General features: G+C 47.7%; 1 protein-coding gene across 2 annotated transcripts in view; it reads right to left on the reverse strand.

Annotated features, from left to right (window-relative positions):
- DHX9 (DExH-box helicase 9) overlaps positions 1-16503 on the reverse strand; it is a 219692-nt gene that overhangs the window by 47072 nt on the left and 156117 nt on the right. For both annotated transcript variants that reach the window (XM_085601733.1, XM_085601735.1), the window contains 4 exons: positions 4615-4726; positions 2389-2550; positions 2154-2281; positions 1628-1857 (listed from right to left, as the gene is read on the reverse strand). In XM_085601733.1, the coding sequence (XP_085457859.1) occupies positions 1628-1857; positions 2154-2281; positions 2389-2550; positions 4615-4726 (632 nt within the window). The remainder of the gene's footprint in view (positions 1-1627; positions 1858-2153; positions 2282-2388; positions 2551-4614; positions 4727-16503) is intronic.

Here is a 16503-nt window from a genome sequence, read left to right on the forward strand (position 1 = left end):
CCACAAAGATTTAAAGGAGACAGACACCATTTCTCTGTTGTGGCTATAAAACAGTGGCATAAGCTTACCTTCGCAGCACAACACTACCAGACCACCTGGCTTACAGTAAGGACCTATAAATGTGTAACTTTATTTCCCCATTCTAATTTTGTATTCAACTTGCTGTATGCCCGATATGATTTAGTTTATGATGTGAGCAAAATGGACTAAGAACTAAATACTGTAAAGTGTTGGAAGAGAAAGGTTCATTTATATAGAATACAGGAGAATATGGGTAGGAAGCAGATAAATGACTTTGTTTGTGAGAAGTGAGCAAGGTCAGTTCAGCAAGTTGACCAGTGAGAGGGGAGGGGCATAAGACATATGGGGGTTTAAGTCGGATAAAACCAGTATTTTCTCATATTTCGCTGCCTTCTAAACAACGGCCTTTCCCCCTGTTTGGATCACATAAGACGCCATGGGAAGTGCAGGCAGAAAAAAAAAAGAAAATAAGGAAAAAGTAACAAGCAGAGGATTGGGGAAGGAAAGTTGCCAACAGATGTTTCACTGTGGGACACACCAGTGCACAAACTGCATCAGTGGTGGTCCTGAAGGGGAAGAACACACTATTAAAAATAAATAAGACTTCAGGTGCATTACACATGGAAAGAGGAAGTCGTGTTTCTAAGGAAAGTTTTTTTTCCTGTTAGAGATGTGTCCTAGAGGCACCGACATCTCCCTTAAACATCAACCAACCTTCTAAGTCGCCTTGCTGGCTCATAACATTGCTAGCATCAAAGCGGAAATAGTCCTTGTTGCTCAATTGTTTCCAAGGACGATTACCTTGCATACAAGATAATTACATGAATATGGAGAGCTTTGCCAGTGACGCAAAGATACCCACATTGTATACAGGATTTTATGTAGTGCCAGTGAAGTTGCTGCAAGATCTGACCCCCATCGTTTGAGGTTTGCTGCTTTTGGTGATGTTTAATAATATTGGGAAATCAGAATGGGTCAAGTTTTGGATGCTGAAGACCAAATGGCATGTTGCTGAGGGAATGCTATCAATTGGTATGGGCCTACAAATACAGTTCGATTTCTGCAACAGAAGGAACAGGATCAGGCCCTTCAGACACTCACTTTTTTCTTTCTGTATTTTTTTGGGGCAACTGCTGCAGTGCAGGATCTCAATGAGAAGCAGTTGGTGAAGCGTCCAGCTTTGGTATGGTGCTGGTTTAGAATCAGCTAACCCAGTAATACATCTTGATATGCTCTTCTGAAATGCAGACTAAAATGATGGGTGGTGGAAACTGTAGACTGGCAGGAATTAAGTAAAAAAAAAAATAATGGCAATACTTCCTGCCTTTTTTGTTTTTCTTAACATCCAACCCAATAGTCCACTTTTGTCTTCTGCCATTTTTTGTTTGCCGTTCCCTTCCTGCACCTGCTGCAGTGCATTTTGCCATGGGGAGTTACAAGACTTGAATTGTCCTGCATTAGTATGGGGCGGTTTTCAATCTGGTTACCCAGGTATACACCACAATATGCACTTCTGGAACGTAGAGAAATAGTGAAGTGACATGCGGAAACTGAAGACAGAAAATATAGAGTACAACCAATAATGTCAATACCTCCCGACACTCACCTTCTCCCCAAAAACAAAAAAAGGAGATGGATACTTTGGATCCTGGCTGGTAAACGGGCAATTAACAGAAGACTTGTGAATCAAAGCATTTCTCCCCTCTGTTGTAAGAATCTTTCTTTTTTCCTTGTGGTAACACACATTTGGGTAGACACCAAAGGCCAGCAGAGATATAACCACATCCAGCTTGTTGTCGGGTCCAGTGTTGTTGAAAACTTGTGTCATCAAGCACTCTGGAGAAATAAAGAGAAGCAATGAAACCATTATTTCATATGACAAATAATACAGACCAACTGTTCAGTAAAAGAAAGACCCACATAATGTAAACATCAGGTCCCAATCACGATTCAGAACCACAAATGGGAGCAGCATATATTTGAAAGGATCCCTCTGCATTCAACAATTTACCTTCAAGTTGTACTTGAAATAAGGCCTACAAAAAAAGGATTGCTTTGGTCGTACCCTTAGTTTACTGAAACAGCTGCTCAGTGTCACAAAAACCCATTATCTACTTCAGATGAGTCCTCACCTTCTGGAAAGCCTGCATTAACCAGAATATCTTTCAGTTGTACTTTGGCTTCCCAAGTCATCCGAAGTGTTGCCATGTTGAGTCGTTTGTGCTCACAGAATCTTATTTCTGCATCTTCACCACCCATTCTGTAAAAATTACATTGAAAGCATTGTTTGTCGGTGGAAAATTTGGGTCCAAACCCTATAGTAGTAAATGTTTCCAAGGCACTATAGGCCTGTTCAGTTTTCCATACCTTGCATCATCCCAAGCTTGGAAGACCGAAAGCAGGGCCACGTGGTCAGAGAATCTGTTCCCTGAAAAATTCCTGTGGACATAGCCGAGTCGCCTGCCATCGCTGACGAAAGGCTCTGGAAAGCATGTGGCAGCAGAGATGGTACACACCGCATCACCCACACTAGCAAGATTGAAAGAACCACAAGGTCAGGTTTTAATGTTGCAGCAACATTAACTTTAGAAAAATCACTTTAAAATTACTTTTTTTTTTCTCCTGTCACCCACAAAGCATACTATAGAATTTACTTCAGGCCTCTTGATCCCTCGTGTAGCATTCCCTGCCATAAATCCCAGCTCAGAGACAATGCTTCAACTCTGGACCCATTCAATATTAGACAACAGTATACCACACGGTGTATCACGGAGGGGCCACCTTGAAGGTCTGACAAATATTGTGTGTCAGCAAGTATATCAATACTTCCAAAACTGAATATTGAACTTGAAGTAATATTTTCTCCTGCTTGAATAATACAAGATTGACACATCTGTAGGCAATGTACTTGTATTTCCACATAAGCTGAGATGCACCTGTCTCTTCTGTGACAGTAACAACCATGTTCTAGTAACAATATCACTTATGATGGCAGAAGTGGTAACTTAGTTGTTTTATCTTTCAAACAAACTTTTATCTAAGCTCCAAACATCTACGAACACATTTCTTTATCTTGAGCACATTTCTTCGGGCAGCAGAAGACATTAACGAATATATATATTTTTTAAAACAAAGTTTCATGAACATGTGTGAAAGAACTAGCAAACGGTGTGGCCCTGAACCTGTGATACACAAAAAAATCCGACTAAAGAATCATGGCTGCAAGCAAAGAGGCTCCAGATTAATGCTAGTCTTAAATGGGCTTTACGATTTTATCAGATAGCCAGCATTGCTTAGAAAGAACATTAGGCAGGTACTGGCCAATACCTTAATGCAGTTAAGACAGTCGGATAGATGATGGCTCCTTGTGTATTTTTCAGAAATGAAAGGATTGACACCAAGGTCTATAGAGACTGCATCAGATAACAGAACAGTGCTGCCGTGCCAAGGCAAGAGGTGCAGACGGTCGGGAACCACTGCCACCAAGCAATGACCTCATAAGCACTTTCCATACCAGACCATCTAACACCTGTTAGGAGACATCTGAGGTTATACCTTCCTCAGCGGCAGGACATAACCTCTTACCAGTGGCTACTCAAAACAGTTGGCAATGGTTTTCACTTAGAATTTTATAGGACACAACCAAACATCCCATCATGTCCACATATTAAGGAGTACCAGTAACTCTTGGAGGAGGAACACGCTCTTCTAAAATGAGAAGAAACTTCTTTCACCAAGTTGAAAGTGACAATAAGTGTATTCCCTATACTTTCTGGTAGCCAAGAAATACAAGACATTGAGGCCCATACTCGACCTGTGAGCTCTCAACTACTACACCACATCAATTATTTCAAAACGTCTATGCTGCAGGATGTCATTCCACTGTTCCGAGTGGGGAACTAATATGGCAACACTTGACCAAGTAGTTTAGGTTTCTGGTAACTGGAGTTCATTATCAATATAAGGCACTACTATCTGGGGTTAAAATAGCCCCCAGTGTGTTCTCCACATGTCGTGCTGTGGAGTGGACCCCATTTATGGCACAATCGCATTGTTTTGTTTCCATACTTACACAAAGGGAGCAGCCACACAATAACTAGCACACAAGACAAACCATTCATCTGCATCTCCCCCCCCCCCCCCACCCCCCAACCCACATAGATGCCTTCAGTCACCAGGAAAATGCATCAGATTCCAATGCAAGCGATCCTCATAGCTCCTACCTGGGCTCAAAAGCCCATGGTTCTTAGTGCTACTGGAAATGTCTAACCTCACAAGAAGCTTCAACTGTGCCGAAATCTGCTTACGCAACATCAGGGTCAGTTCAGACATCCCAAACCCTGGGAACTCAAGCTTGTGATTTGGCATCAGACATCCTAGAATGGGAGTACCTGCAACTTCCCGAAAAGCAGAAACGAAACCGCTCTTTTCAGGACAATTTTGACGGGTGGGTTTGAAGTTGGTACAAAACAGATGTCTCCAATGGAAAGTTTGGTACTCGTTAGGACCATGTGAAGGATTTGGGCTCTGAAGGCCCGAGTAGAGATTTGCACCAGTAAGATGCCTTAAGGATGCAAATAAGTTCATACTTACTACAGGATGCAGCCCATGATCATCATCTTGCCAAGACGTGGCTCAATAGGCAATTTTGCAAGTATCCTGCCCAGGGGTGTCAGTTCGTCATTTGTGTCCAAAGCATCAAGGTCTGAAAAGGAAAACTCAAAGTATTCTAAACCTGCTAAGGCATATTCACAAGGCTCGAGCCATCCATGAAAAGAACAAGACTGGCTAAATAAGATACTTCTTACATGAAATGGAGCCACCTAAAATGTATGCATGGCACTGGTGTGAACACAGTTTTGGACTAAACCTTTTTGCTATGTAATGAAGTCTCCTTAAGTGGAAGCGTAGGTCTATGTCTGGAAACTAGAACCTGTAGCCAAGAACATGCCAAAGGGAATTTCTTTTCACAACGCAAAAAAGGCATTAGCTAAGAAAACATTTGTAGGAAGCTGGCTCTTTATATAAGGAACCAATATTAGGTACACTGTGTAGAGAGTAGGCAAACCCCAATTGGCTGACAGAGGCACAAATTATAAAGTAACTGCTCTTAGTAGGGTGGGCGAGCAGGCAGGCTTATCAGAGGGTAGCGCTAAGCATTTACTACACACACACACACACACAAAGGCAGTAAGTGAGACACTGAATAAAGAAATTAGACACCAATTTATAAAAGGAATATGCTACTTACCAGTATGCATCTGTTCTTGGCATGTAGAGCTGCAGATCTACACACTTTTGCATAGATCGCCATCTGGTGTTGGGCCCGGATGTTTGCAATTTGTTTTTCCTCTTGGAAAGTCTTTGGAAGTCACGAGGTCGGTGACTCCTCCCTTGGTTGGTATTGCGCATGGGCTTCGGCTCCATCCTCAGATTGTTTTGCGCCAGCAGGGAAAGATGGAGCATAGTAATAACAGTGAAGAAACCCATGTGTGTTGTATCTAAATAAGATAGACTGGAACGGATACAGGTAGCCGGGGAGGCGGGTGGGCGTGTGTAGATCTGCAGCTCTACATGCCAAGAACAGATGCATACTGGTAAGTAACATATTCCGTTCGAGGCATATGAGCTGCAGATTACACTTTTGCATAAACTATATAGCAGTTCCCAACCTCAGCGGCGACCACCCGTATCTGTTGCAGTGGTTTGAAATAGTGTTTTTAGTACAGCCTGGCCCACACTAGCTGGTTTGCACATCTACACAGTAATGTTTAGTGAAAGTGTGCAATGTTGACCATGTAGCTGCCTTGCAGATATCATCTAATGGGATGTTCCCTAGAAAAGCCATAGAAGCCCCTATCTTTCTTGTAGAGTGGGCTTTAGGGGGAAACAGATAGCGTGCGTTTTGCTTTGTGGTAGCAAATCTGTATGCATTTTACAATCCACCTAGCTATCCCTGATTTAGAGATGGGGTTGCCTTTATGAGGTGGAGAGAAAGAGACAAACAGTTGCTTTGTCTTTCTGAAAGGTTGGGTTCTCTGGATATAGTAAAGCAAGGCCCTTTTAACATCCAGTGTGTGTAGAGCCCTTTCTGCAACCGCTTGAGGCTGCGAGAAAAAACCCGGTAATTCTACCGATTGGTTTAGATGAAAGGGTGAGATGACTTTGGGTAGGAATTTTGGGTTGGTACGGAGGACAACCTTGTTCGGGTGCATTTGGAGAAAAGGTTCTTGTATAGTAAGTGCTTGCATCTCACTGACCCTTCTAAGTGAGGTGATGGCTACAAGGAAAGCTGTTTTCCATGTGCGGAATTGCAGTTCGCATTTATACAAAGGTTCGAAAGGCGGTCCCATTAGCCTTGTGCGAACTATATTTAAGTTCCACACAGGTGAGGGTGGTACTCTGGGGGAATTATTCGTTTTAGGCCTTCCATGAAGGCTTTAATGGCAGGCACTCTGAAAAGTGATAGGTGCGGTCTGTTTTGTAGGAAAGCAGCAATTGCTGCGAGGTGTAGCCGAATGGATGTATATGCTAGGTTACATCTTTGTAGATGGAGTAAGTAGCAGATGATGTGCTGTATGGATGCGTCTAGAGGGTTGATTGTGTTATGGCAATAAACAACAAATCTTTTCCACTTGGCAGCGTAGCAGGCTCTAGTGGTAGGGCGTCTAGCTTCTCTGATAACATTCATACAGTCGGGGGGATGGTTAAGGTATCCGAATTCTATGATCTCAAGAGCCAGATCGCAAGGTTGAGCTGAGCTGGGTCTGGGTGTTTGATCTCTCCATGGTTCTGGGTTAGGAGGCATGGCAAGGGGTGTAACTTTTGGTGTGGCACTACCGAGAGTTCCAGCAGCGTGGTGTACCACGGTTGTCTGGCCCATGTTGGAGCTACTAGAATCAGTGTGAGGGAGTGCTGTTGTAGCTTTCGCACCACTAATGGAATTAGTGGGAGAGGTGGAAAGGCGTACGCAAATTTGCCTGACCAGTTTATCCATATCGCATTGCCTTTGGACAATGGGTGTGGGTATCTGGCGGCGAAGCTTGGGCATTTTTTGTTTTCTTGGGTGGCGAATAGGTCCATCTGTGGATGCCCCCACATCTGAAAGAACAGATGAAGAACCTGCGGGTGAAGTTCCCACTTGTGGATCTGTTGCGTCTGTCTGCTGAGCAGATCTGCCATGGTGTTTTGGACTCCTGGGACATGCTGGGCTAGGAGAAAGATTGTGTGGAATTGCCCATCTCCATATGCTCTGTGCTAGTTGCGAGAGCTGTGGAGAGTGTATGCCGCCTTGTTTTTGGATGTAGTACATGGCGGTCATGTTGTCAGTGCGGATAAGGACTGCCTTGCCTAAAATCTGTGTGTGAAAGGATTTTAGGGCTAGAAAGATTGCCAGTAACTCCAGATGATTGATGTGGAGTAAATTTTGTTGCGGCGTCCATGTGCCCTGCACTGTGAGGTGTAGTAGATTAGCTACCCAGCCGGAGAGCGATGCGTCTGTTAGGATTATCTGTGGAACCGGTTGCAGGAACGGTCGACCTCTGGAAAGATTTGTGGTGTTCCACCACTGCAGAGAGCGATGGGTGCGACCGTCTACCAACACCAGATCTGTCAGTTGCCCCTGGGCCTGGTTCCATTGGCGCGCTAAGCACTCTTGGAGTGGACGCATCTGGAATCTTGCATGAGGCACTATGAAAATGCAAGAGGCCATCATCCCTATCAGTTGCATAAACACTCTTGCTGGGAGGGAGTGTTGAAGTATGAATTTTTGACGCAAAGCCTTAATGCTTGCAATCCTGGCTGGATTGGGGTAGGCTATGGCTTTTGAGGTGTCTATGGTGGCACCGAGGTATTGCTTTATGTGGGATGGTGTTAGACGGGACTTTTGGTGGTTCACCGTGAAGCCTAGTTGGTGAAGTAGTTGGATTGTAGTGGCGGTGTGGTGTACACATTGGTTGTAGGACGCGGCTTTTATCAGCCAGTCGTCCAGATATGGGAAGACGTGAATGTGCTGTCTTCTGAGATGTGCCGCCACTACCGCTAGGCACTTGGTGAATACCCGTGGTGCTGTTGTGACCCCGAATGGGAGCACCTTGAACTGGTAGTGTTGCCCGTCCACCACGAATCGGAGGTACTTTCTATGGACATGGTGTACCGGAATATGAAAGTATGCGTCTTTCAAGTCCAGTGTGGTGAGAAAGTCGTTCTGGGAGAGGAGCGGAAGTACCTGCTGAAGTGTTACCATGTGAAAATGGTCCGAATGTATGTATGTGTTTAGAGGCCAGAGATCCAAGATAGGTCGTAGAGTCTCGTCTCTTTTTGGTATCAGAAAATATAGGGAGTAGACCCCTACATTTTGCTGATCGGGGGGGGGGGGGGGGCGACGACCTGTTCTATTGCGTGTTTTTGTAGGAGGGAGATTACCTCCTGTTTTAGTAACGTGGAATGTTCTTGTGACATTGGGCGACGCCTGGGTGGAATGTTGGGGGGGTAGATGTGAGCTCTAGGCAGTACCCTGAACAAATAATTTGGGTCACCCATTTGTCTGATGCGATTGACTCCCCGACGTGAAGGAAATTTTGTAGTCTGCCCCCGACCGGAGTGGGATGGTCTGGAGGGAGCAGGGGAAAGTCATTGGGTAGGCGGTGTGGCAGAGCGGGCGGTATTTGTTTTGCCTCTGCCTTTGTTATTGCCTCTATAGCCGCCTCTTTGATAACCCCTTGTGAATGTGGACTGAGGAGGGGATTTGTAGGACGTGGACGCGCTGAGTAGTAGCCTCTGCCCGTGCCCCGAAAGGAAGAGCGGCGAAAGGAGCGCCTAGAGGGTGTGACTGTAGGGCTCCCATAGATTTCGCCGTATCTGTGTCTTTCTTCATCCTCGAGGGCCTCATCTACCTTTGGACCAAATAAATGTTCTTGATCAAATGGATTGTTTAATATGGAGGCACCTCGGGTTAAAGCCTGAAACTCTCAGCCAGGCGTGGCGACTGAGGACACTAGTGTTAATGGCCCTGGAGGCTGTGTCTGCTGCGTCTAAGGCACAGCGTATAGAGGTATTAGTTATGGTCTTACCTTCTTGCATTAATTCATTTGCCCTATTTTTGTATTTTTCTGGGAGATGGTACATGATGGTTTCTAGTTCATCATAATGCACTCTGTCGTATCTGGCCAATAGCGCTTGAGTGTTGGCAATACGCCATATATTGGCTGCCTGTGACGCAGTGCGTTTTCCTGACGCGTCCAGGAGCTTTGACTGTCAGGTGGTGGTGCTTCGCCTGACGCCTGGGAATTTGATCTCTTTCTTGCAGTGGATACCACTAGGGAATCCAGTGGCGCTGGCCCTTTGATGTAGGCAGGATCTGTGGGGGCAGCTTTATACTTTCTCTATGCGTGGATTTAGGACCCTAGCCCTGACTGGGTCTTTAAAAACCTCTGGCGCATGTTTTATTACCCCTTTGAGCATAGGTAGTATAGCAGTAGACCTATGTGCCGTATCAAAGGTGTCTAAGGAGGAAATCTTCCTCTACTGGGTCAGTGTGTAGCTCTAACACCGTGATAATGTGCCGCCCTCTGAAGTAGGTGGTGAAAACCTAATGAGTCTTCTGGTGGAGATGGCCTGGATGGATAAAGGTCATCTTGTGGGACATGTGGAATGTCTGGATTATTATAATCATCCCATGGGTCTGGGGATCCTGTAGGGGTGGGGTCTTGTGGCACATCTGCTGGGTCGTAGTATGGGTCCCCCTGATAATCATGGACTGGAGACTGGGTCGGAGAGCAATGAGGCAGGGGTGGAGAAGGTGGAGGGGGCGGAGGTGGAGAGGGTGGAGGAGGTGTGGAAGGCACTCTGAAAGGGGAGGTAGCACAGTCCTTCCTCTGTGGAGGAGGAGCTGGTTTGTCCAAATGTCTTTTTAGAAGACCGTGCCAAATGTCCAGTTTTTGGATCCTTGGTAAGTGTCTTTTGCAAAGGGTCAGGTGTAAATAGTTCTTGCGACACTGGTAGTTCGGTCGGCAGCGAAGTTTTCGGGGCCGATGGCTTTTTAGGCTTGTCTGTGCCATGCTTTTTTGGAACCTCCGATTTTTTGTTCGGTGCAGAGACAGGCTTCGGCGCGGAGTGTCGGTGCCGAGGGCCTTATGATGTTTGGTCGGCACCGAGAGGCTGGGTTTCGACACAGAGGTCTTTGGTGCGGAGCTCGGTGTCGAGGTCGATCTCTTCTTCGGTGCCGAAGGGTGTTTTTCGGCACTGCTGGCAGGCTGGCTCGAGCCGCTGGAAGGCTTATTAGGCTTCTTCACCGGGCCCGAAGGTGGGGTGTTCGAAGCAGTGTCTTTGGTCTTGCCTAGGCCCAGAGGCGAAGGCGTGACCGAAGCCTTTTTGGGTGTCGGCGCGGGTGTATTTTACTCACGACCCTCTACGCCGAGGTGATGTCCTCCACATCAGAGTCGTCGGCTTCAGAAGCACTGACTAGGTCCTCGGTGTGCTGCTGTCCCGGAGCTTCGCCGTCGTCCCCGAAGAGGTCGACTGGAACGGAAGTCGAGGAGTGCGCCATTTTTCGTCTGGCCCGTCGATCTCGAATAGTCTTTTTGGATCTAAAAGACTTGCAGGCGGGACAGTCTCGAGCCTCGTGTTCAGGGGAGAGGCAGAGGTTGCACACCTCATGAAGATCATGAAAGGGTCGTCCCTCTATTAAAAAAAACCCACTCTAGATCCTTCCAAGCCGGAAAATTTCCGACCGATATCCTTGCTACCTTATCTATCTAAGATAGCGGAATCTCATGTAAACTCTACTCTGATCAACTATTTAGAAGCCAATGGTATTTTGGATGACTCCCAAAATGGCTTCCGGGCGAATCACAGTACTGAATCGGCCCTGTTAGCCGTTACGGAACAATTGAGGGAGGTGCAAGACCGCGGTGGCACAGCAGCGCTGGTCTTGCTGGACCTGAGTGCAGCATTCGACACGGTCTCCCATGAGATCCTCTTAAGACGACTGTGGGAGATCGGGGTCCAAGATGGAGCCCTAGAGTGGTTCACCTCCTTTTTGAAGGACCGCTCCTTCCAGGTGCATGCCCCAACATATAAATCAGGAAGGTTTCCACTAGGTTATGGCGTTCCCTAGGGGTCCGCACTTAGCCCCACGCTATTTAATGTGTACGTCCGGCCCCTAGCCGTTCTGGCTAGAGCCCATAACATCAAATTAACATCTTATGCGGACGACACACAGTTCATCTTCTCCAGTGATACCAATGCCGACAAAATTAAATTCCAAGAAGATCTATCGGCTATTGCAAACTGGATGACTGAAAACAGTCTCCAGCTGAATTCATCTAAGACTGAGGTGCTACTGGTTGGAAAGGAGACTTTAAAATGGGACGACCAGTGGTGGCCATCTGCATTGGGACCTGCACCCACCCCTAAGAAGGAAGTCAAAAACTTGGGTATCATGGTCGATAATCGACTAGACCTCGATTCCCACGCCAAAAAGGTAGCAGGCATGTGCTATGGCCGTTTACGGTCTGAGACCCATTCTAGGTTTTTTCGAACCCCAAGTCCGTCAGACGATCATTCAGGCCATGGTGCTGTCTAACATCGACTACTGCAATGTCCTCATGTTGGGCTCCAAACAATCCACGATTCATAGACTTCAAAGAGCTCAGAATGCGGCCGCACGTAGTCTGTTTGGTTTGCATAAAAATTGTCATATCTCTCCCATTCTCCATCATTTGCACTGGTTGCCTGTAAAGAAGCGTATCCAATTTAAGGCACTCTGCCTTATCCATAAAATTCTTTATTCCTCGGGCCCTAAAATTCTGCAAAATTTAGGCTCTCTATATGCCCCCACCCGGGCTCTCCGTTCTGCAGATTTGACTCTGGCCCACATTCCTATGATTCAGAGAAGCAGAGCAGGAGGCCGATCCTTCAGATATTTGGCCCCGAAACTGTGGAATACGATCCCACTTGAAGCTCGTGCTATCACAAATCATTTGGCCTTCAGAAAGAAAATTAAGACCTGGCTATTTACCATTCTTTAGGCCCGACTTTCTGTAGCTCTTCCTACACCTGGCTCGGTTGCTGCGTATCTGGTTGTCTGCAAGCGCTGGGACGCCCCGTTGCTGGGGTAGTCATGCGCTATATAAGCTACCATAACGTAACATAACAATTTGGACCCACATCGAGGTCACTTCTTGAATGGAGTTCTTTCCATCAGCCGGGACCGGAGCCTGGATAGGCCCGAAGGCCGCCGTCGATGATTGGAATCGAAGGTGTGTCGAAGAAGGTGATTGAGGAGATCAGGATCTGAACAATACCGCGGAGAGCGAGGATTCCGCTTCGATCGTCGAACTGGAATGTTCGGAACCGGAGCGCGAAGTATTGCATCCGAGCCCGATGGCGGAAAAAAACAATCTGAGGATGGAGCCGAAGCCCATGCGCAATACCAACCAAGGGAGGAGTCACCGACCTCGTGACTTCCAAAGACTTTCCAAGAGGAAAAACTAACTGCAAACATCCGGGCCCAACACCAGATGGCGATCTATGCAAAAGTGTGTAATCTGCCGCTCATATGCCTCGAACATAACACTTTTTATATGAATTTAGATACCAAAATCATCGGAATCGGGCAAGTACTCTGAGTTCTGAATTTTGATAAGTTACAAAAGTTGACAGAACAACATTACTGCTCCAGAAATTGCACTTTGTGAAGAAAACATGTATTGCATTTGGGTACTTGTTAGCAACGAAAAGTTTACCTGTCGGTGTAGTTTTGCAGCTTGAAGATCTTTCTGGATTCACTATGCTGTGCATTATTCCGCGATCTTGTGGTTGGGTCCGGATACGTAGTCTTTTGTTTTTTTTGTAGCCCAGGTGGGCGGCGACGACCACCATTTGGTGCACCTTCCGTGACGTCGTCGTGCTTCCTGCGGAAGTCCCACCTTTGGGGCGCCATCTTCGGGTTCTTTTTCCCCTTTTTTATTTTTAACCCTAGGCGATTGCTAATCCTTCTTGTCTATTTTTTTTTTTTTTTTTGTACGTTTCCATTTCTTTGATCTTTTCCATTTCACCCCCTCTTCCTCCAGCCTCATCTTCCTGGCGGAGGTGGGTGGGTTCGCTATTGAATCCAGAAAGATCTTCAAGCTGCAAAACTACACCGACAGGTAAGAAACTTTAAGTTTTGCAGCGTGAATCTTTCTGGATTCACTATGCTGTGCATAGACTTTGTAGCGGTTTTCCTAATTTTGTGGTGGCTGGGTGGAAGATGAGCGTTGGTCGTTGAAAATGTGTTGGAGCACCTTCTGTCCGACCTGTGCCTCCTTATTCATCTGAATGTCCACGCAGTAGTGTTTCGTGAACGTGTGCACAGATGCCCAAGTTGCAGCGAGACAAATGTCTTGGATGGGCGTGTTTGCCAGGAAGGCAACTGTGGCCCCCTTCTTCCTTGTGGAGTGAGCCTGGGGCCCCTCCGCTAGCTCCTGTCCAGCCTGTTTGTGACAGAATTGAATAGGGAGGGCAATCCACCTAGCGATGGTGCCCTTAGTCACTGGCCTACCCATGAAGCTAGTAGCAAAGGACACAAACAGCTGCTTCGACTTCCTGAGTTCCTTGGTTCTCTCAATGTAGTGAATCACCGCTCTTCTGGCATCGAGGGTGTGCAGGGCCTTTTCTGCGTTTGTAGTCTGGTTTTGGAAGAAACTTGGTATCTGGATACTCTGATTCATGTGGAACGCCGACACCACCTTGGGCATGAAGTGTGGGTCCGTCCTCAGGACTACCCTGTCTTTGTGAATTTGAATGTAGGGTTCCTGTAGCGTTAGTGCTTGAAGCTCGCTCACCCTGCGTAGTGAGGTTATGGCCACTAGAAAGGCAGTTTATCGTCAACATTTGCAGAGTGGCTTTGTGAATGGGTTCAAACGGCGCCTTCATGAGCTCCGTCAGAACCACGTTTAAATTCCATGCCGGCGGCGGCAACCTTTTCGGGGGGGCCATTCTTTTGGCTCCCTCCATGAATCTCTTCACCACCTGCGAGGTGAAGAAACTTCCACCCTTCTCACCTCTGGTGTAGGCAACGATCGCTGCTAGGTGTACCCTTAGGGAGCTCGAGCAGAGGTTACTTTTTAGAAGGTGTGTGAGGTACCTCAGCACAGTTGAGTCTCTTGTCATTCTGTTTTGCAGGCCTTTTTTCCTGCACCACACCGTGAATCTCTTCCATTTAGCGCTGTAGCATTTTCTTGTAGTTGGTTTCCTTGACTCCCGTAGCACTCGCATAGTGCTCTGAGGCAACCTTAGGTGTGCGAACTCTAGGTCTTCAGGAGCCATTCTGCCAGGTTGAGGGTCTCTGGCTCTGGGTGCAGGACCTCCCAGTTTTGCATTGAGAGCAGGTCTTTTCTCCTCTCGAACCTGTACGGATTGCCTTGCGTCATTTCTTGAATTTGTGAGAACCATGTCTGCCTCGCCCACTGCGGAGCCACTAGGATTAGAGTCATGTTGCTGGTTCTGCACTTGTTGAGCACTCTGTGCAACAGGGGTATCGGTGGAAAGGCGTAGGCAAATGTCCTCGACCAGCTTATCCATAGGGCATTCCCCTGGGATTGCTGATCTGGTTCCCTGGACGCGAAGCTTTGGCATTTTGCATTTTGGCGTGTTGCAAATAGGTCTATTGTGGGAGTTCCCCATCTCCGGAAAAGCTTCTCCGTTTCCTGGCCATTGAGCTCCCACTCGTGAGATGCCGAGGTCTGCCTGCTTAGCCAGTCTGCCTCCACATTGTCCTTCCCCCGGTAGGTGAATTGCCAGTAGATCTATCCTGAGAGGTATGGCCCATCTCCAAATCTCCTGAGCTAGGGATGGGAGAGGGAACGACTGTGTCCCCCCCTGTTTGTTGATGTAGAACATTGCCGTGGTGTTGTCCGTTTGAACCAACACCCTCTGGTTGTACAGGTGCCTCTGGAATGCCTTCAGGGCTAGTAGGATTGTCTTCAACTCGAGGTAATTGATATGGCGAACCGCATCTGCTGGAGCCCACAGACCCCTCACTCTGAGGTTGTCCATGTGTGCTCCCCATCCCTTTTGCCATGCGTCCGTGGTAATGGTCATTGTTGGGTTTGGTGGTGTCAGGCTTCTCCCTGCTGTCATGTTGTCTCTGTTCCACCAAGTTCTCCTCCTGCACTGCGTGCGTAACAACCACTAGATCCTCCCAACTTCCGTTTGCTTGTGACCATTGCTGTTGTAGCCATTCCTGGAATGGTCTCATGCGCAGGCGTACATTCGGCACCAGCTGGATACCCGACTCCATCATCCCCATCAACTTGCTCACCGACCTCACTGTCAGAGCTCGCCCCTTCTGGTAGAGCCGCGTCTCCTTCAGTAGGGCATCTGTCCTCCTGTCGCTGGGCACCACTGTATTGCTCAGGGAGTTGATTTTTGCCCCCAGGAAAATCTTCACCTGCTCCGGTTCCATCGACGACTTCCCCCAGTGAATCGAGAACCCCAGGTTCGTAAGAGTGTCTGTTACGCGTTTTGCGTGCCTCTCGCACTTTTTGCGCGAGTTTGCCTTGACCAGCCAGTCGTCTAAGTAGGGGTAGACGTGTATCCCCTGCTTTCGTAGGTGGGCCGCGACCGCCGACAGGCATTTTGTAAAAACCCTTGGCGCTGATTTTAATCCGAATGCCAGGGTTATGAACTGGTAGTGTTCCTGGTCGATGCTGAACCTTAGAAGTCCCTTGTGTCTTCTGTTTACTGGGATGTGCAGGTAGGCATCCTTGAGGTCCACAGTGACCATGAAGTCTTCGTGTCTTATTTGGGGCAGCACCTCCTGCAGCGAAGTCATCTTGAACCTTTGCGTTCTGACGAACTTGTTTAGGTATCGCAGGTCTAGGATGGGTCTGAGGCTCCCGTCTACCTTCGGGACCACGAAGTAGTTTGAGTAGACCCCCTTGTTGCGTTCTCTGAACGGCACCGGCTCTATGGCTCTCTTTTCTAGAAGCTTCCGTGTTTCTTCTCTGAGTAGGGTCAGTTCTTGACCCGATCTTTGCCTTCTCCTTGGCTTCCTGTTTGGCGGTTTCCTTTCCAAATCTACGCAGTACCCGTACTGCATGATGTTCAGTATCCACTTGTCTGTGGTTATACGCTGCCACGTGAAGGTAGAGCCTCAGCCTTCCGCCTACTGGTGTTGTATGCTCGTAGGCTTCTGATCCTTCTCTACCCCTCGATGTTACTGTTTCGCGCCTCACCCCTGGGGGCATGTCGAGGGTAGGCGTCCTCCTGCGTGCAGAGTCACTTTGATGAGGGCTGCTCCCCCCCTCTCCTTCTCTGGCCACGTCCGTTCCCTCTCCCGCGAAAGGACTGGCCCCGGGGCTGGTACTGCCAGTTTTGCTTCCGTTGACCCCGTCCGTGACCTTCACCCTGCTGAAACGTCTGGTGCGACGGGCCCTGCTGGTTTCCTCCCCTACCGTAGGGTCTCCTTGAGGGGTTGCCTCGCCTCATTCCCCTCTG

This window comes from Triturus cristatus, chromosome 4_2 (genome assembly GCF_964204655.1).
Source record: "Triturus cristatus chromosome 4_2, aTriCri1.1, whole genome shotgun sequence".
Taxonomy (NCBI): domain Eukaryota; kingdom Metazoa; phylum Chordata; class Amphibia; order Caudata; family Salamandridae; genus Triturus; species Triturus cristatus.